Here is a 21,764-nt window from a genome sequence, read left to right on the forward strand (position 1 = left end):
ACTCTGCTTAGCTTTTGTTTCTTTCACTTTATCTTGTACTTGGGTTTACTTTCCAATGCAAAGAAATGATTCAAGGTAGCATAGCATAGACTAGTGCAAATAAAAATGTACAATCTCTACCAGGATTTTAGACTGTTTGTCTGTCTTCAAGTAGATCTCAAACCATTAGGCAGCAAATAAAAGATATTACCACATATGATTTTAAGATTGAAACAAATATATCATGATTAAGATTAAAAGCACCTAACTATAGTGCCATACTGGATGTAGGCTCAATAATTAATTATCTTAAGAATATTTTGGCTTGTATTCTTTAAGTAGTTAATTATTTTAATCAATATTTTGGCTTCTGTTGTGAAATGCATCATGTTGACAGATTAAAACAATTAAACTTTTGTTTACGTTCTGGTTCAATTGTTATGCAATTCGGAAGCAACACCCCAGTTGAAGGTATTCCAGGTCACAAATTCTGTCACACCTCAATAATTTAATCAAAGATATATTGTCGGCGCACTTTTTAAAAAAACCGCAAGAAAAAAAAATTTTACCAAAACACTTTTTAATTGTCTGCACTTTTTAGCAAACCTACACTTTTCAGTATGATGCACGAAATCTGATTGGATGACAGCCAAATTCTGGAAAGTGTTTTCTTCAATTCAATATTTATTTCTTGATAAATTAATTAGCAACAGAGTAAATTCAAAAAAGTTCTTAAAAACACACAATTATAGTCTTTAGTACCAAAAAAATAACCAATTGTCAGCAATGCAGTTTTCATCTGCAACAAAAAATATTGATTAAAACTCATTTTATTTTATCTAGGCAAACTTGTTCTCTCCAAGGGTGTCATCATTGTTTTCTATTAGTAAACTTTAGAATTCTATTCCTTTTCATTCATACCCCTTTTGCACATTCCACAAAATTGAAAATGCCCAGAAAATGGACAATATAACAATTTACAGAATTTCATTTCCACTTGAATCGTTGCCCAGAAAATGTGGAGCCCAAATGTCGTGAAAACAAAACGGTGGCTAATTCGAACAAACTGACAGAACAATGAACTGCATTGTGGGTAATTAGGAATATCTCGACAACTTATGGTCATAGAATCATACTTGATCAAAAATTCCAAAGCAATAACAGACAATTACAAAAAAGTTTATTCAGTAAAAACAATAAAGTTAATTACATGAAATCAAATTATATTTACAACTGTAATGTAAGGGAACATTGTGGTATGATGTGAACCTATCAAAATAAATGATCATTTATACCTGTGTGAACCATGGCCTTAATATTAAATCTCAGTACTATACTACAAAGAAATGTTGTTGAAATTATAAAGACCTAATAACAAGACCCTTTGTTATTTAGTTGACAAATTCTTTTGTACTTAACACCAATCCCTCTGCTCTACTTTTATTCCTACATAATTATGTAAATATCCATTATTAGGGTACAATTTCACCTCGTTCCAAACCCACGAGAGACGTGCCCGATCAATTCCCAGGCCTCCACGTGCTTAATATGTATTTAATTAGGCCCACTGTGTTGATTCGCTATGGTGAAAATATGGAAAAAACACATCCAGAACAAAACATTCGCATTAAGTAGGTCGGGGTGGCCTCTGATTAGAACGTTATTAAAATTAGGTATGGACTTTGATGTTAGTAACGAGTCTCGAAGGTGATACGTAGGGTCTCCGGTTGGAAAGACATTTCAACCGGCCTTCATGATCAAACGTACACAAGTAATAATGTGAAGTCAATTGCTGTATTGATGTGAGGAAAAATAATAAAATAAATGCCACAGTTATTCCAATGTATGACTTTGTATTTGATTTCCTTATAAGCTGCACATTAAAATTATTATGGCCTGTAGTAACCAAACCATTGGCAATGAAAATTTGAAAAAACTATACAAATTTACAGAAAGGAAGGAAGGAAAAAAAATAAAACTGATAAAAATCGCATACCATGTTATAAATTGATTGGTGGTATACAAAACTTAAACATGTATCAGTAGCCTCTTACCATTGTCACAGATAAACTGATTAGATAGAGTATATAATACACAAGTAAATACAGTAAAATCCTTCTTTTGGGACACCAACTTCAATTTAGGGGACACCCCTATTAAGGGCACTTTCCTGAAATAAGAACTACATAAGTGTAAACATAAGCTTTTTAACACTAAGGCCAATCCTTGCTGAGAGGACACCTCTATTTATGGGACACTTTTTGGTCCTGAAACATCTAGTAACATGCCTCGGATAAACAATATTTATTTTTAAATTGTATTATTATAGTTTTAACTTCAAACTTGTACGAATGTGTAAACATCTACTGTATTTTAGGTAATTAAATGTGCCTGGGCAAATTAAAACGTTGTTGTTTAAATGATCCTATATTTTCTGTCTTCAAGATACAATTTGTTAAGACAAAAAATTGAAGAAAGTGTCATAAAATACTAAATAGCCATATCAAAAACCATAACATTTTTTCATAAATGAGGTTGAGAATGCTGTACGATAAACATTGTAGTATCACTTGGGACCATGAATTGATTTACAAGTGGTGAAAACTGGTCATTTTTATATGGCTTGAACCACGTTTTTCATAAATATCCATGAGGCAAAAGACAAATTAGTCTTGTTCATCTCCTTAAGTGATGCAAAAGGTAGCTGCTCATATCCACAGGGCATCGTGTTAGCAAATAAATATCAGTCTCATAACTTACTCTTTTTATTCCCAACATGGAAATGATTAAAATAATGATGAATTAAGTAGAAAAATGACTAGAGGGGCAGTGGTATTATTTAACCTTGCCCTGCTTTGCATAAGGGAAAAACAGGACTAGGCTTTAGCATAGAGCATGTTTACAGTACATACACACACACACACATAGAAGAATGTTTTGGGATCAAAACTAGCCATGGCTGCCTCTCACATGGTCAGCATATCATCACTTGTTAACCTTGTCCTGCATTTGCCAGATTGGTGGAAGTCTGTAAGTTGAGTCATGACAGAATCCCCAAACGGAAAATATTTAATAATTTAGGGTTAACTGAAAACTAGGTGTCTTTTGAGCCTTGAAATATGTCCAAAGAACTCTAGTAAATATATTGACATTGGAAATAAAATTGTAAACAGAAATGTTGACGTAAAACAAAATGTTGACGTAAAATAAACTGCTGATGTAAAACCGTAACTGACATCAAAGTAAGTATAAAATATGTAATTAAATTACAAAAATTGTAACAAGAAGAATATAAAGTACAGTATGTTAATGGTATGTTACAATAACAATAACATTTATTCAAATAATAAAACCAGAAACCAAAATTTAAAGTAAAAGGGTTATTTTTTAGTAAAATTAAAAATGTTTTGGGAGCAACAGGAAGGACCACTTTCTGTTTAAAATACTTACCGCTGTGTCACTATCGTCTTTAAATTTTTTCAATCTTTTGTCCTGAATAAAATATAAAAACACAGGTAAATGGTCGACTGTCTGTGTGTCCATATTAAACAGTTAGACCTTGAGTACGTACTATGCCACATACAGTATACAAACATGCTCAAACGTTGAAGTAACAGTTTCATGCGTTTTATACAGCTAATTGACTCAATACAGCATTCCTATGTCTAAAAAAAACTTTGTAATCTGAATTGCATAGTCCATTACTCTTCTGTACATTAATGGTCAAGAAACCGAACAATTGACTAAGCATCGCAACCTGACTGGCAAGTTGTGCCTTATTTTGAGAAAATGTTTTGTTCAAGGCCAACATTTTACAGAGTCTTTTAACATGATGTATGCGTTAATATGTAGACCTTATTATTATTTTATATTACTGTAATGATGATCGGTTAGTAAATAACCTGACCAATTCTGAATAATATACTGTAATATTCACAGTGCATAATTGTAATAAAAAAAAATATAAAATAATATCTTGGATTTATAAAGCGCCTAATGTTGTGAAACCTCCTTACATACATCTGGTGAAAGACACCTCAACTCAATTTTATACACCCATAAAAGAGTTTTAAAATTTATAGATTTATCATGTACTTTATTTATACTACCATTTCATATTATTATAAGCTTCTTAATACCTCCAAAATAACTTTAAATAATAATATAAATCACAAGACAAATGTATGAAAAAATTACAATGCTGTAATATCAGTTGCTGGATCTCAATGAAGCAAAAACCTAAATCAAAACAGTAAAGAAACAGTCGGAAAGAAAGTGCTAAGCCTTCAGAAAACACTATTCCTTCATCAGAGCTACCGTATGCTAATACTGTAAATATATCGTTCTTTTAGCCAAGTTCTACTTTCTACTTTAGTTCTACTAAAAGGCCTATTTTCAAATTGTATTACTTGTGTTTCCAAAGTCGACCTTGGGAAAAAAAATTAAGTAGTCCACACAAACCCTAAAAACTTGTCATTTCCTCCATAGTAGTCGTCTGTAGGAAGGGGTTATATTATTTCACTGGTCAATTTTGCTAATTCTTAATCAGGACACTTATAATAGTCTTAAGCTGAATTACTTCACAATGCTCTAGAGAGGCTAAACTAGGTATATGTGCCAATTGGCGACAATGGCTAAAGTCAAATCCCAAGGGGTAATAATTGTAGGACACACTTCTTTAATATTAATACAACTCTATCTGTGATAAAATAGGTTTCATCATGTGATGAAATAAGTCGGTTAAACCTGTTTATCTTATAAATTATAGGCACTTGGTATACTAATACTTTTGTTTTTGATGAAACCCTGTTTTTATGATAGTAAAGCAAGGTTTAGGTTTATGACAAAGGTACAGTTAAACTGCCCATAACAAACATCTATCTAAAAAGTCATTTTTTTCTTCCTATCTAAAAATTACAACGTATATCTTGTAAGCAGAACCCCTTGTAGTACTTTTGACCACATAATTTGGACTTTGTATCTTTTCATACTAATTGACCATGTCAAGCAAACTACTGTACTGTAAGCAAACTTCTGTGAAATTGACAATTTCTTACCAATTTCTATACCATACTAAATAACTGAAACATACAATAGAACAAATTTAAAGGCCGAAAAATTAACGTTGAAAATTGGCCCTCTTATGGCTAAACCTTTAATAAATGGATGCCTCTCTAATAAGCGGACAATTTTTCTGGAACGGAAGGGTGTTTTCTTAAGGGTGCTTTAATTGATACTCCTAAGGAAACGTTTCAGAAAAACCTATAATATATTGTAAGTAATTATCACTGATCCCAATTTAAATATAAATTAATTCAACATAATTAAACAGAAATCTATCTGAAGTAAAATACTATAAAAGCGAAAAACAAAAGAGCCATTTCAAGCTTTTGGTAGCATGACATTCATTCATCAGTTTATTGAGCACACAGACTAAATTATGTAAAAATTCATTCATATTGAAACATCAATTCCTAAACCATTTTCTTTGATAAATAAATCTCATATAAATTATTCATACTTTAGGACTTTATTCTGAGGTTATTTTTTATCAAATTAATCTAAAATGTAGACCTACCAACAAATATCATCGTCATATCATTAAACCTTGTAAAAGTTCATGTAACAAAGAAATTGTAAAATTCTAGGCGATTTCATTTGTGCGAATTGTCAATAACCTTACAAGTTCTTACATAAAGCTTAGGAAGACTTAATCCTGTATTTATTTCAGGGATCAATGAAACCACAGTTTAGTTTGGAGGTTTACATAGTGAATCCAGTTAATAACCGCAAATAATTTCCGATATACTTAAGATTTTCACATTCAAAGTCTACCTGTTGATGGATCAGAATATATTGGCACAGACAACCATCTCATTCAAATCTCTAAAGCTTTTGTTGCAATCCAGAGTTTTAAATTTAATCAGCGGTTTTTGGTGTACAACGAGAAAACTAACCCTTATTTTCTTTGTAAAATATTTCTAAATCGGTTTATATTTATTATAGAAATATAAAGTATTACATTTAACTTCCTCTTGTAATGTACTGTATAGTTAACTAACTCTAATTAAGGACCCGTATTGATGAATGTCTTTGTCTGGTTTAGCGATGATCATTAAATGTTTTAATATTAAATTTATCTCTTTTTTTTTTCATTAGATTTAAGCCACATGGATCAACTAACTATCTATAAATATGATGTTCTCTCTGAATGCACTTTTAAAACCCTGACTTAAACAGACGAAATCATTTTTTTATCAGTTTTTTTGACAGCATACTGTATTTTTAATAATATTCATTTTAATCTTAAGAATTGGTATAGACCTTATTACTTGCATAAATGATAACATAAATTGGCTATAGAATTAGTAATATTTATATCATTGTTTAATTTTAAATTTTAACTGTCTTTGATTTGATTTTTAATGACCCTAGTGACCGGATTGCGAAGATTCAGTAGTCATAAAAAAAATCGTTGGAAGACAAAAAAATGTTTGAGAGAAAAAATTGCTGTTCTAACATAGCCAGATGGCTAAGGTGCCCTAGCTTGATTTGTGCAGTTTTGCAGTTTAGGAGATACTGTAGAGGAACAAAGTTTTAGGTTAAAATAACTAGTTAACTGCATCTTTCTAATCAGCTGCATTATATCAAAGTCTACATGACCTGATTCTAGTTTACAACCCACTATATTTCTAGGTATAGTATGTTTAATGTTTGACTGTTAAAATTCCAGAACACAAGCAATGCGTGACATAATTTTTTTTTTTAAGTTATAAAATGTTCAAAAAACAATACTTGTAATAAATTTTGACATATTGAAATTAGCTTGTTGGAGATGAAAGCATTTCTGTTGGTTTATTCGTAACGAAATCACTTAAGGATCTTGTACAGACTTATTTAAAATTAACAAGTCCCAAAAATGTTAGAAACAGGATGTCAGGATGGGCTACGTGCACCTTGGCGCCAATTTCTGCTTTAGTGCCATCCTTCCTTTAAAGTCTACAACCAACATTTTTAAAGCTTTAGTAATACTTAAAAGTACATTACATAATTATTATTTTATACATAGACATATTTTCCATTTGTTCTTGATCTCTTCAATTTAAAATTAGGTTATAATTGCATTGCCATTACAAATGTTACACTTTACTCTAAAACTTTAGCATGAAATTACAAATTATTGTAGTTTCCTCGAAACATTCAAAAAGTATTAGGCCAATCATTATTGATCAGCAGTTAAACTTTTCAACTAATTTTGTTTAATGTAAACAATATTGTTTATAAATGAATTAATATTATTTACCTCCGCCAAGGAGGTATATGTAATAGTATATGTGTTTGTTTGTTTGTTAGCAGGATTACTAAAAAAATAATTACAAGATCTTTACCAAAAAGAATATACAGATAGATATGTGGTCAAGAACCATTCCATAAAATTTGGGACCATTTGGGACCATGGTCCCATTCTGGACCCCTTTTTGAGTATACTTTTAGACCTGCTAGTGTTAAAAGATAGGACAGAATTTTTCAAAAGCCGGCGAGCAGTCTTAAAGTAACAAGTAAACTGAAATTGCATTTTCTCGAAAACTACTTGTCCAAAAAACTTCATTTTTGTACAAGAGGCAAGAGTTATAATTTGTGATTTATAATTTTAAAACAAAATTTGATTTAATGTGCACGTTTTTTAATGCGAGTAGTTTAAAAAACCTATTTCTTTTCAAATTCACTCGTTTGATTTGTGCGTTGCTGTTCTTGTTAGTCAACTGAAGCTATTGTTAATTGAAAGGCTAGTTACATAACCATTACACCAAACTCGCATACACATGCTTATAGTAAAATTAGCCTAAATCACAAACAGCATTAAGACACACATGCAATATAAAATTTCCCATTGCAGTTTTATGTATTAATATATTATTATTAATACAGTATCAATTATTAAAATGGTATGTAAGAAAAAGCCACAGAAAGGAACAATTTAAAACATCACAAGAATTGTTAATAATCACCAAAAAAGAATGTTACAATCTATGAATGAATTTGAATATCTAATGATGTTTGTAGCTAAAATGTTACTACTAACTATAGGAAGTGATCTGTTGGAACAGATACAGTAGAATGACTCTCTTAGTGATGATACATCAGTATGTGCTATAATAATACAAAAGTGATTTTACACTATGTAGGCAGACCAAGCACTCATGAATATGCATGAGTTAAAGTTAGTTAAATACTTAAATAAACATCAGGTAAAAGTAGTGTCATTCTGTAGGAAAGTCCACTAGCTGACCGTCATTGCGCAGGCTACTATCGTGAAAACCCAGCAAGTAGCAAATGACCTACTTGTACTAGATAAGGTAAGCCAAGTAATGCTTGAGGATTTATCCGCTTCATTATTATTAGCTCTACACGTATAACAGCTTGCAGGTACATCGATATCATAGTAAGGTATCTATTCTTATTATGAATACCTTAATTTGTAATTTATTTAATTGTACAAATTATAAAAAATTTATTTCTGTTTCCATTTAGTTGTACTGTATTTTTTTTTCATCTGCTTCATTATTATTACTATTAGTTCTTCACGTACAACTGCTTGCATTGATATCATAGTAAGGTATCTATTCTCATTTATGAATACCTTAATTTGTAATTTATTTAATTGTACAAATTATAAAAATACTAAATTCCATTTAGTAGTAACTGTATTTTTGTTTTAGTTTATGTTTTTTTTATAGAATTATTGTATGAATAATTTGTTTAAAAGGTACAAATTGGGGAAAACCTAGTATTTTTGCTGAAAAGTTACAGTTCTTCCCTTTGTCTTGCTTTCATGATCGACCGTAAGTAAGTGAATCAATTTACACAGCGCATGTTGCTAGTATTTATAGCGACCACCTATTTAAAAATGACATTTTCACATTTTAAAGACGAAAAAAATTATCGCAATAGGCTCACAAAGTGTTTTTAAGGAAAAACCTAGTAAGCTACTTATTGTAATTACATAACAATGTTACACACAAGATCACGTTTAGGCTAGACTGCCATTTCATGGATAATAAGACTTTCAGTGTTTAAATGGCTTTCGGGGGGCTTTAAAGTGACCTTTAAAATCACTGGATTGTGTGTGTTAATTAACAATAAAAGAAGTACATATGGTGTAATTGTAGTAATAACTATTGTGTTGTGATTAGTGGTAATATGTAATACAGTATCGTAATAATAGGAGAAAAGTCCTGTATTAATAATAGGGACTTCACTTTACACATCAGAAATGGGTGAACGGAACTTATGTGTTTGTCGGAGTGTAAAATGCTAGCGCCGTATAACAATCATATTCAACCGATTTCTAATTTGTCTCATCTCATCTCATGTGTTTCACAAGTTATGCCTGCTCAAAGCATAACTCTTAACCTTACATTCCATGATACGGGAAAACATGTGATACACATGAGATGCTGTATTACAGAATTTGCCTACAATACTATGTTTACCCTCCATGCAACAGAGTGACATTACTTTACCATATATACTGTACACAACATTACCACACTATACTCTTAATGTCACAAAATTCATATTTATAATTGTATTTACGGATAATGCATAACTTTTAGGGATTATTCTTGACGTTTTTAGTCAATGACAATATGCAAGTTATCGCTCCTGGATTGGTCGACAGAGGCATGCGCTGTTTGAAAGTAGGCGGGGTTAATTCTTAATTACCGTCGTCAACTGCTTCCTGATGCGCGAAGTCCCTAGTAATTTACTACTGTACGTGTAAGTACCGCTTGTACCTACAAGGTCATCTAGGAATAAGTTAAGAGTAAGTAAGAAAAAAGGATGGAATTTATTTAAGATTGATTAATTTACATTATTTCAAATAGATTAGATAACAGACTGTAAAATAACATTATTTTCGTACAGAAAGATAAGAAAAAAGTATTAAAAGAATGTGTGAAAAAAAAGCATGGATTTATTATTAGCATCAGAGTGAAGAAAAAAAGTAATGTAAGAAAAGATACTGTAATAGCCTTATTTTCTTAGAAAGTCTTTTTCTGTTGCCAAGATATTGGAAAATGGTCTAGACACATTTGTTTCACTGGACGTATTATTACACTGAATGGAAATGACAAGAGGTCTGTTTTAAAAAACGATCACATATTTCTGCTCAAGTTTTGCTACTAAATAACCGTTTAAATCAGTGGGTGATGATCAATGGAAATTTTAATTCAAAATAAGGTTGTTGTTTACACAATACACTTTTTTGAGTCCCAACGTGTCCCCTTAATAGAGGTTTCAGTCACTGTAATAACATCCATGAACTTTTACATGTAGTCTTATTTAACTTAGGTAGCCTAAATATGATCTAGAGTAAATGGAATTATACTAGAGAAATTGGATTAAACTAGAGACACTACAACAATACAAGGCGTATTCCCCACACATTACATAATCTTAGGTATTTAGTCCAAAAATCCATTGAATTCTTTGACTTAAAAATGGGACCAGAAGATCAAAGTATTGAATAGAAAATCTTTAAATAGCACATGCTAATCGGACAATCCGCATAAACGTAAATTCAACTATAAGGAGGATGGCCTTGATTTTTGTCAAATATTTCTAAATCGGTTTAAATTTATTATAGAAATATACAGTATTACATTTAACTTCCTATTGTAATGTACTGTATAGTTGCTCTCTGTTACCTACCTCTAAATAAGGACTAGTTTCTACCTATTGATGAATGTCAGGTTTAGCGATTATCATTAAATGTTTTAATATTAAATTTATCATAACTTTCCAATTTTCTTTTTTTTTAATTACATTTAATTATTTATTTATTACCATCTTTACTGAGGGTAGCCTATCCAGTTCCAAATAGAACTGATCATTCTGGGCCCTCGATAAAACATACATACAGTACAACACATAAAATATTAAATATTCAAATGACATAAAATATATTAAAGGCTTATAAATTTACAATGATTATAAAATTCATATAAAGGTTAAAATCGTTGACAGAAAAAAAAATATATACATAGTACGAACAATATTAAGCAACATGGATCAACTATCTATAAATTTATATGATGTCCTGTTTAAATGCACTTTTAATTTTATTTACTGTAAATACAAGATTCCCATTTTACCAAAGAAACAACTTTATGTCTAATTATATATTCAATAAGTAAAAGAATGAACAACTTTATTTATTGATTTTTAATCAGATTGATAATTTTTCTCCTTCAACTTTTAGCATTTTTATTTAATGACAATGTAAAAATTAATGAGTGTACCAAGGTTTTTACTAAAGGAACATACGTTTTATATGTTACATGAAATGCCATTCTAGGAATCAATGATCATGTTGATGCATTGGGTCATTCAACTGTTCAAAATAAGTGACCAGTGACTACTTAATTGTATAACATAACCTTTTAATGTAGGGCAAAACATGTGACTTGCTTAGCTCCCTGGCGCAAAGCTACTTTGTAATAATTATTATCATGTTGATGGAGTACACACTGCTGCCTTGGGCTACAATCTAACTCTAGACATTAATGAATGAAAGCTCACTGGTCTAGGGGTACTGTATGAAGATCTACAGTAGGTTGTGGGTTCGAGCAATCTGAGGATTACTTGCAAATTTCTCACTGTAGTGAGAATTCAAAATGACTAACTAAACTAATAATCACGATTCATTACATCATATGGATATTAAAAGACTTTTTGAAATGTTCCAAGGAAACCACCAGTACGTGTCCCACTGTGAACATTTTCTGTAAAATTGTATTATTAATATTATCGTTAAAAACCACAATGACTACATAGAATATTTTCGTTGTATTGTGAATTTAACAATAAATGGACATATACAGTACAGTAGAAAGAATCAAAAAGATTCAGAGAAATGCAATAAAAGGCAAGTTTTTATTGTCATTGACAATTTCATTTTGGTGATGAACATTATTTCCTTGCCTATTGAAATAGGCAAAATTTTACAAAAAGAACCAATCTCAAAAACAGTTTTAAAAATCCCTAATTACCTGTGGTTAAATTATGACATCATTACACAACCAATCAGGAATGAAAGTAAAGGAGAAACCACCTTTATTGTGAAAATTAGGCACAATCCAATATTTGTTAATACACCAGTTTGTTTTTTTGTTTGTTTGGGGGATTTTTCAATCCAATCAGATCCTACGAATAGCATTTTACTTATTTTCTTTTAAATCACTTTAAAAACTGTTAAAAAAATGGAATGTAAGTTAAATATTTGTAAACATCCCAAATCTATGTCAGTGTTAATAATCATAGAAAATGTGTTGATGTTTACAATTGAATTTCATCAATAAATTTATTCAATAAAGTACAAGATGTCATTGGCCCTGTCACACCTTGATGATTTAGACTGGAGTACCTTATCCAATGACTTATCTTGTACTGTCCTTACCTAGTACTGTATAATGTACTTTAAAATCAAAACTAGTACTCCTACTGACCCCATTAATGCTTTTGTGAAATCGATAATTACTACAGTATTGAAAGGGGGTTTCCGGAAAAAAAATTGTTTATCAATACATTTATTACACTTTTATCTACCAATAAAATTCACTGATCTTTGTACTATTTGACATAGTTAACTTTTGACAGATCATGAACAAACAGTATGTTACTCAAATGTAGGTCGTGCTAAATGTAAAGTCTTTAAGTTTATCAAAAGAGTAGATAGGAATTCCTCTGTATAAAATCAAACAAAACATATATTTTTTAATAAAGTAGTAATGCTTATTGAAAGGTCAGCATCAAGATTTAACAAAGTGTCTCCTTAATAAGGATGTCCCCTGAATAGAGGTGTCCCAAAGGAGGAGTTAGAATACTTTAGAAAAACTATATTTTGGTTGTATACAGTAGAACTCCCCAAACAAATTTGTTTATCAATACATTTATTACACTTTTATCTACCAATAAAATTCACTGATCTTTGTACTATTTGACATAGTTAACTTATTGACAGATCATGAACAAACAGTATGTTACTCAAATGTAGGTCGTGCTAAATGTAAAGTCTATAAGTTTATCAAAAGAGTAGATAGGAATTCTACTGTATAAAATTAAACAAAACATAGTTTTTCTCTGATACAGTACAATCCTTATAAAGAGGTCACCTTCAGAAGAAGTGTCCCTTGAATAGGTGTCCCAAAGGAGTAGGAGACTTTAAAAAAACTATATTTTGGATGTATATGGGTGTTCCTTTCAGTTTCATAGGGGTGACATAATATAAATAACATTTAATGTCACTCATTTGTTCATTTCAAAGAAGGAAAGTGTCACTTTAATAGGGGTATCCATTTAATATGGATGTCTTCTTAAAAAGGGATGCCAATATGGGTGTCCTTTTAATATGGTGTCCCTTTAATATGGGTATCCTTTTAATATGGTGTACCTTTAATATGGGTGTCCCTTTAATAGGGATGTCCCTTTAATATGGTTATCCCTTTAATATGGTTATCCCTTTAATAGGGATGTCCCTTCAGTAGGGGCGTCCCTTTAAATATGGGTATCCCTTTAATTTTTTTTTTCAATTCAACTTTTATTTCAGACAATTGTCCATATGGTATAATACATTAAAAAAAAAAAGATGAAGGAGAGAGGACCAAAACATTTATCTATTGGTATATAATGCCTCTCTCCATTTGTAGTACATGTTTGAATCCATCAAGAATAATGAGTGTGTGGGTGTGCCTTTAATAGGGGTGCCTCTTTAATTGAGGTTGGTCATAATGTTAACAAATATAATGCCCAATATACAGTATGTTCTTCTCACAGGAATAACCCCTTTAATAGGGACGTCTCAAAGGAGGGATTCTATTGTACCTAGTAAAATAAATTTACTTTTAGTAATCACAATTTATAAATGGAAAGAGAAATAAATTCTTTCAAGGAATGTGTTATTTAGAAATGAACTATGGACCATGTCCAATGCAATAATTGTGAAATGTTAAGTAGATGTTGATAGATGTGTATTTATGGTAAATAAATGTGGATGGATTAATGACATAAACAAACAGACCATAAACACATTGCACAAATTTCAAAGATTATGTCATAATTGTATCCAACACCAACACAACATTTTTTGTTTTACTTTATCAAATACAGCTACAGTATATTACAAATTATAAATAGGCAAAGGTGGTTCTCAAGCTTAACTGAAAACTGAGGATATTCGGATTAGGCCCTCTACGGACCCACAGCAGCAGTGCAGCGCCTACCCTTGGTCTAGGAGTTGCATAGTAAAGAGAGACAAACAAATATTAAATTATTTCTATTTGATAGATAAAGTAACATTTCAAGGTGTAATTTTTTTTGGCAAAATTATCTATCATTGATAGATAATTTTTTAGTCTATCATTGATAGATAATTTTTGCCAAAAAAATTAAATCAATAAAAAATAACTGACATAACTCTCTTTTTGCCAAAAATCTGTTTAAAGAAAATTAAATCAATGAAAAATAAAGCAAAAGTAAAAAAATATAAAACCAGTTTATAGAGTTTTTTAAGGGGAAAAAAACTATTAAAAACAATTACTATGTTCAAGGTTATATTGTCAATTTTGACAGCAGAGCATTATAAAACCCCAAACTAGTGGGTGTAACTGGTGACCTATTTCTTATCTAGCGTACTTGATAACATGATCACCGTCCTAGTTTTCAACTACCTAATAGGGTACAGTTCACACTTTAATAGAAATGTATTCGTTCGAGTGACCGGAAAACTCTTTCAGAATCTGTTTGCTCTACAGTTTTGTTATTTTACTGCCGTTTCTTTTGTTCAAAAGTTTACACAACGTTTCATTGGTCAGCAAAGACCGTGAACCAATGGTCATGATCAACCAAGCAAATTTAATTTATATTTGTACCAGTGTTATCAATCAAATGCCACACAAATTAGCTCTTTCTCTCGTTGACGTCAAATTAAAATTCCGGATACTACGGATAAAAGCAGGAGTGCTCCCGGACAAATGAAATTATGACAACAGAAATTTCTTTTTATTGAAAAGGAACGTGAAATGGGCATTTGAAGTTATATATCCTTCAGAAATTAAAATTCATGACTTTGTATTTTTTCACCTTAAATTCAATGTCTTAAATTCAAATAAATGTCTGCATTTAATACAGCCTGTGCTCCTAAATTAGATTACCGTAAGTAATTCATTATTAAGGAATATTATATTTTAATAATTAATTATTTTTAAATATTTGTTTACATTAATAAACTACAGTACAGTAAATTCCTTTATTTGTTTAATCTATTAAATAAATAATAAAATTATGTACTTTTAATTAACCAAAAAATCATAATTTATTTAATCATAATTTAATTACAATAAAATATTTGATTGTTTTAATGACAAAATACTTACTATACCATAACAATCAACGGCATATACCATCTAGGTAATAAAAACTCACTTTATATGATTACAACATAGTATGATTGCAGAACAATCACAGTGGTAGAAACAAAAGGTAGCAGGATAAGACCCCTCCTGGAGGCATGATTACAGTGAACTTGAAAAGCTATTGATGAAAAGGCACAATATTTGCCTACAATAAAATACACAATGTATCCCAACCTTGACTGAAGGTCATGTCCCAAATAAGGGATTATGACACAATAACAAATCTGGGTTAAGGTAAGGGTTGCTGCTTGATATGGTGTGTGGACTAAAACAGCCAGTAGGAAATAGGCATGGCATCATGATAAATAGGTGTCCACGTACTGATTGGGTGGTTGGCTGTGGTTACTAAGTAGGCTATGGCCCAGTTTGTGCACACGTTATGACAGGCTATAAGTTCGCTGAGATGTCAACCAGTCATCAGAAGGGTGTTAAGAAGGTTAGTGGAGAGTAGCCTAGGATCATCTGAGTGCTAAACACAACAGTTGCTCACAAGCAGTGTCATTATTCACTTAGACAGCTAAAGGTAGGGGTCGCCTTTACATGCAAGAGCTCCATCACATTGGAAAGTGATTCAATTCCATTGGATTTTATATTTCATTTTGCTTTGTTGAATCAAATGTAAGTACTGTAAATTTCTTGACAATACTAAACTAGTAAAAAATAAATATTTTTTTTTATAATATCAATATTTAATTTTTAAGTTTTCTACTACAGAACACAAATTATGTTGTTTGTTTATTTTAGTTTACAAACTGATAAAATTAAAATCTTTATTTTTTTAATTTTATTTATTTACTTTTTTTGCAACCACTGATTTTTAATATGAAGACATTTGGTGTACTAAAAAATAATATACCATGTTTTTAAAAAAAGTTTTTTAGATACATACAATTTCCCTGTCTCAATATATAGACCTTCTGTTGACCAAGAAAGGGTGATATTAATGGTTGTCACTTATCACTCATGGAAACTCTGGAAATTCTTACAGTTATCCCTACTTGAAGGAAATAAAAGATTATTTGAAATTTCCAATAACATATACTATAACTTTTGTTTTATTTCCTGCATTTTTAAGCAGATTTCAGAGTTATTTCTAAAGTTTTTCACTCCTTTTAAAGTTCATGTATGAACAATATCAGAAATGTTTTAAGGTATAAAACAACATTGCTAAGAGTAAGATTAATATTAATAACAGTAAGATATGGTTACATTTGTTTTAAAATTGGACACAATTGTAACCAACCTGGAAAATTCCAATTCCATTTCTTGGCATGATTCTCAAATACCATTGCAGGGAACGAACACCTTAGTATGTATTGTGTTCATTTAAAATTATCTTTTTCATTTATTATTTAAATTTCAATACCATACACTTATTAATTTTTAATATAATAATTTATACTAAAACAAAGAGACCCACTTTAGGCATATTTATATTGCATGCTGTAAAATAAATGTATACAGTATCAGTCAATTCCTGTTCACCGATGGACGGGAACCATTTAAATAGCGAGTGATGTGACGACCTCTCTATAACATGATTGACGTAACAAATAAAGATTTATTGTATGAGGTGTTTGGCCGTGGAAAAAAAATTGTTATTTAAAAAAATAATTTTTTAACAAAAAAAAATGCCGTTCAAACATAGGTTAAGTGATAAAGTTAGTTCTTCTGGTTATGCTGTAGGATATACAAATGTTTGGCTTAGTGCTATTATTTATAAGATTATTATTTTAAAATGACTGATGAATGATTTTAGAATATCACAGAATCCTCTACAATGTGTGTAAAACATAGAACAACCATACATCAATATGTTTGTACAGTATATTGTGTTATTAGCTTTTTTTCCCGAGTCTGATCACGGACGGTCAGCCGCTCTCAAGCCGACTGGGTCGATAGAAAGAGATTGTGTTTACACTAGATAAGAAATTGATCAAACTGCATTCGCGAACGATCTCGATGCGACCTGGAGGTTAGTATACCTCATAGTGAGAATAGAGTGGATCGTCGACACAACACTGCTAAAAAAAAATTATCTTTTTAATATATTTTGAATAAAAGAAATAGAATCAGACACAATGGAACAAGTTATTTACCTACTGTACATTTTTTCATTAATTACAAAATAAAATGTATTATTTATTATTCATTAATATAATAAAATATGTACACATTTAATGTAAAAAAAAGATTATTATATTATTAAAAGTAAGAACAATTCTTAATAAATTTTAAACATTCAATTAATGTTCAAAAACTGTTTAAAATTAAAAAGCAGAGGATCATATGCGATACACACTTAAAAGTGATTAATAAAGAGGAAGTAAAATGTAATATACAGTAAAGTCATCCGTAAAATAATTAAAATCCTTTAAATTAACTTTAACATGATTAATAATAGCATTGGGTAATAGGTTATCTCATTGACAAGTTATTTTTTGTGGATTCGGTTACAGTAGATAATAATAATAGAGGTTAGACATAGTAAAAAAAAACAAATATTGTCACTTCGTTTGATAGGAAAGTTTCCTCATAAAAAATTGTCCAGTGAATAGCGGTGTCGCAGCCAAAGAAGGTGTTTTTGAATTAACTGTATCAAAATTATTTGTAACAATGTAATGTAGATGAAAATGATTTAACAGTTTAAAAAATATCCAAATAAATGTACAACAAATAAAATGTACATTGCATTGCAAAGAAGGTGTTTTTTAATTAACTGTATCAAAATTATTTGTGGAACGAACTAATGTATATTTGTAATCTCGATAAAAATTATTTTTAACAGTTTAAAAAATGTCCAAATACGGTAAATGTATACAACAAATAAAATATGCATTGCATTGCTAAATGGTTGTCAAAATATTAGCAGAACAATCTTAATGAAACTGACAGACTACATATTATATTTCATCCATAAAATATGCCTAATTAATTTAATTATAATGATCCAATTACTATACCAATTTATAAGAAATGGCCGTTGGGTGTATTTAATAATAAACGAATGTGAAATGGTCACAATGGCATCAGATTTTGAAGAAGCTAGGACATAACTGCATCAATCATCAAAATGTTTTATACTGTCCGGTAAAATGTCAAGAAAGATAATTTCCTGATGACGGAAGATGGACACTTTGATGAGAGACAGGGCATTATGTTAATTAGAGTCACGGTTGGGTGCATTCATAACACAGTAATACAATAAATATGTATGTTTAATAATTTTTATACCTAAATGGGGCACATCATATTTAAAACAACTAGATGGTTGAATTTAGTTCTATCTACAGTACAGTATCAGACACTTTATATTAACAATACTACATTAAATATGTCATGTAATTTTTATATCCAAATGGGCCTTTCGTATTCAAAACAACTAGATGGTTGAATTTAGTTGTTTTCGACCACTTCTTTTTAACTATACCTATAATTTATTATACAACAGTAAATATGTCTGTAATTGTTATGCCTTAATAGGCCCTTTAAACTCAAAACAACTAGATGGTTGAATTTACTTAGTCTACAGTAGAGTACTGTATCTGTTTTAGACCACTTCAAAGTTTTGTTATCTTTAATAAACCGAATAAACCAAATCAAAGTACTTTTGGTTATTCCACCTTCATTAAATTCAGTGTTATATGGGCGGGAAAGTATGTTATTACCTAATAAAAATGATTAATTCAAATAAAGTTAGATCAACTCAACATAAATACAGTACCTCTTTTATCTATTGTAGTCTATAAAGCATGTTGCAGTGTTTTTTAAATACAATATTAATCATTACTTTAATTTAGCTGGTCAGAAGTTTTGCTCTACTCTGACATAGTTTATACTTTATACTACATAATTACATTGAGAACACAAATTTAAGCAATTCTCAGGTGGGACTCGGACCCACGACCTACAGATCACTAGCCTGGTGTTCAAACCTGTAGACCACCGAGGTTGCTAAACTCTGACGTACAATGAACACAATTACAAAACATTGTTAAGGAAGCAATAAGTTTACAAATTTCAACTTGCATTGTTATTTGACGTCATCAATACCTAACTGTTTGTTTGTGTAGGTTGTTTACTAAATATCATACTTTTATTCAAATCTTATAAAGGAAACAAAAACATTTTACAACAAATAGCATTCAATTTCGTTCATTGACTTCACTGTTTGATTGATTGTCTGAATTGCCCAAATCCTTCTTGACCAGAAGTGTATCTGAAATTTCTAAAACTAATTCTAAGAATATTTAATGGGTAAAAATTCTTCCTATTATGACTGTAGTTTATATCCTTGTTGACTATTTTAAAGTATCTCAGAAGTAGGTCTGCGTGAGGCTAAAACCACCCAGGTCAACGACACAAAATGCAATGACCACCTATACAATCATACTTACTATTTTTAATAATTCTTGTTATATTATAGAAACATTAAATCATGCTATATAAATATGTTATCATTAATACGCAATTATATTTTTATTACTAAGGTAATGTACAGTAACAACTTACTATATTTAAAATACTCTTCAAAAGTTATTACCAAGTTTTTTAAAACGTTTTTTAGTGACGCTTATGAAAAAAAAGACAATGTTTTAAATTATTATTATAAAAAAAAATGTGTTTTTTAATGATTGTAAAATAAAACTAAATAACTTTATTGTTTTAAATATTTTGAAAATTATCATTAAGGCCTATCAAACAAATTTATTGTGAAAAATAAAGATAACACTAACAGCAAGAATGAATTACAATTTATATTTATTATTAATGTTGAATTTCATTTTAATTATTAATTAATTGTATTAGTTTATATTAAATATTATAATAATTGTGTTACTATAATTTAGTCTAAATTTGAATGACCACAGTACAGTAGTTTTATATAGCAAAAAACTTTTTAAAGTTTTTAAGCAATAGAGGGCAGCAGACATGTTTTATTATGTTTACATCACTATTATACCTTGGAGGAAAAAATCCTATCCTATACTGGTACTGGTTCAAATAACCGTCTCACAGAGACATCTGGTAGCCATTTATTTATACCTTGTATAAAAAGTAATATTATTATAATATGAACAAGCATACAACTATAATAATATTTATTTGTTTTGCAAATACTTTATTATTATTTTATTGGTCTATTCTATTTAATTAAACTTGACTACAGTATACGTAATTCAATAACTAAATTTTTTTTGAAATGCACCTTCTTCCAAAATACCACTTGATGCATGTAAAGAGCTTCGGAAAGATGCTATAAATACTAATGATTTTTAATGTATTTAAATTCTTTCAGATTAAATTTGAATACTGAAGATTGTTACTCCTGTCAACCAGCTGCATGATGATTCTTGCAGCGTCAGTGTGTGGGTCTGCTCTGTGCGCAATGTACTATTTAAAAGAACAGTATGATTACAACATCCGGAGGTTACCGCCAGGACCGTCGTCTTTCCCCATTATTGGTAACGCATTAAGTATTAGTATGAAGAATCCGCATTTAAGTATGATTGAACTCGCAAAACGATATGGAGACATTTTCAGTTTTAAATTGGGATCGAAACGGGTAGTTGTTCTGAACAGTGCAGATGTGATTAAAGAGGCATACAGTGGTATTGAGATCTGTAATAGGCCGCAGATTTACTCGTTAGAATTTCTTGTAAATGGCAAGGGGTTCATGACGTGCACGGATCACAGACAATGGAAACTGCACATGATGCTATGCAAGAACGCCATGAGGGTTATTAACAACACAAGCCTCGGAAACAAAATCACAATGGAAACGACGTCATTGGTAAAACAATTTGCAAGTCGCAATTCAAAACCGTTCAACCCTAAAGAGGACTTGCATTTAGCATCCTTGAACATTCTATGCAATCTCGTGTTTGGAGAGCGGTATGAGCGTGGCGACCCAGAACTGACCGAAATCTTGGACTACTCTGCAGAAATTATGAAAGTTATCTCGCCGATACATCCGGTAAACACGTTGCCATGGTTGCGACATTTCCCCAACAAATGGTTTGATGCGCTTTTTAAAGCAAAAGATAAACGCGATAAGATTCTCATGAAGAAATACATTCAGCATTTCGCAACATTTGACGAGGAGAACATACGTGATATGTTAGATGCGCTTTTAAGCGCGACCAAGGAAGCAACTCGGAACAAGGACAATGAATCTCTTAGCCTCCTGACACCAGAACACGTCATTATTAACATGTGGCTTATATTCTTTGCAGGTAACATCATTAAAATTATGTTTCTATTTGAATCTAATTTTTATTTAAGAATGAGATGAACTTTACTTTACTACGC

At 30.4% G+C, this 21,764-nt stretch overlaps 3 protein-coding genes across 13 annotated transcripts in view; 2 read left to right on the plus strand and 1 right to left on the minus strand.

Annotated features, from left to right (window-relative positions):
• Window positions 1–21,764, plus strand: part of LOC140055996 (tRNA endonuclease ANKZF1-like) — a 344,549-nt gene that overhangs the window by 138,029 nt on the left and 184,756 nt on the right. The gene's annotated exons all lie outside the window — the stretch shown is intronic.
• LOC140055646 (SWI/SNF-related matrix-associated actin-dependent regulator of chromatin subfamily D member 1-like) overlaps window positions 1–21,764 on the minus strand; it is a 125,759-nt gene that overhangs the window by 94,564 nt on the left and 9,431 nt on the right. For 3 of the 6 annotated variants that reach the window (XM_072101002.1, XM_072101018.1, XM_072101026.1), the window contains one exon: window positions 3,430–3,471. The exons of the other annotated variants lie outside the window; for them this stretch is intronic. In XM_072101002.1, the coding sequence (XP_071957103.1) occupies window positions 3,430–3,471 (42 nt within the window). The remainder of the gene's footprint in view (window positions 1–3,429; window positions 3,472–21,764) is intronic. 6 annotated transcript variants of the gene reach the window in all.
• Window positions 1–21,764, plus strand: part of LOC140055683 (steroid 17-alpha-hydroxylase/17,20 lyase-like) — a 38,551-nt gene that overhangs the window by 10,619 nt on the left and 6,168 nt on the right. Inside the window, exons 1-2 of one of the 6 annotated variants that reach the window (XM_072101058.1) lie at window positions 8,254–8,336; window positions 20,752–21,688. In XM_072101058.1, the coding sequence (XP_071957159.1) occupies window positions 20,797–21,688 (892 nt within the window). In that variant the 5' untranslated portion in view covers window positions 8,254–8,336; window positions 20,752–20,796. Of the gene's footprint in view, window positions 1–8,253; window positions 8,337–8,801; window positions 9,806–15,400; window positions 16,071–20,751; window positions 21,689–21,764 lie in introns of those variants that run through there. The other 5 variants (XM_072101067.1, XM_072101090.1, XM_072101050.1 and 2 more) reach the window with 5 other exon arrangements.

The sequence above is a fragment of the Antedon mediterranea genome, chromosome 1 (assembly GCF_964355755.1).
Source record: "Antedon mediterranea chromosome 1, ecAntMedi1.1, whole genome shotgun sequence".
Classification (NCBI taxonomy): Eukaryota; Metazoa; Echinodermata; class Crinoidea; order Comatulida; family Antedonidae; genus Antedon; species Antedon mediterranea.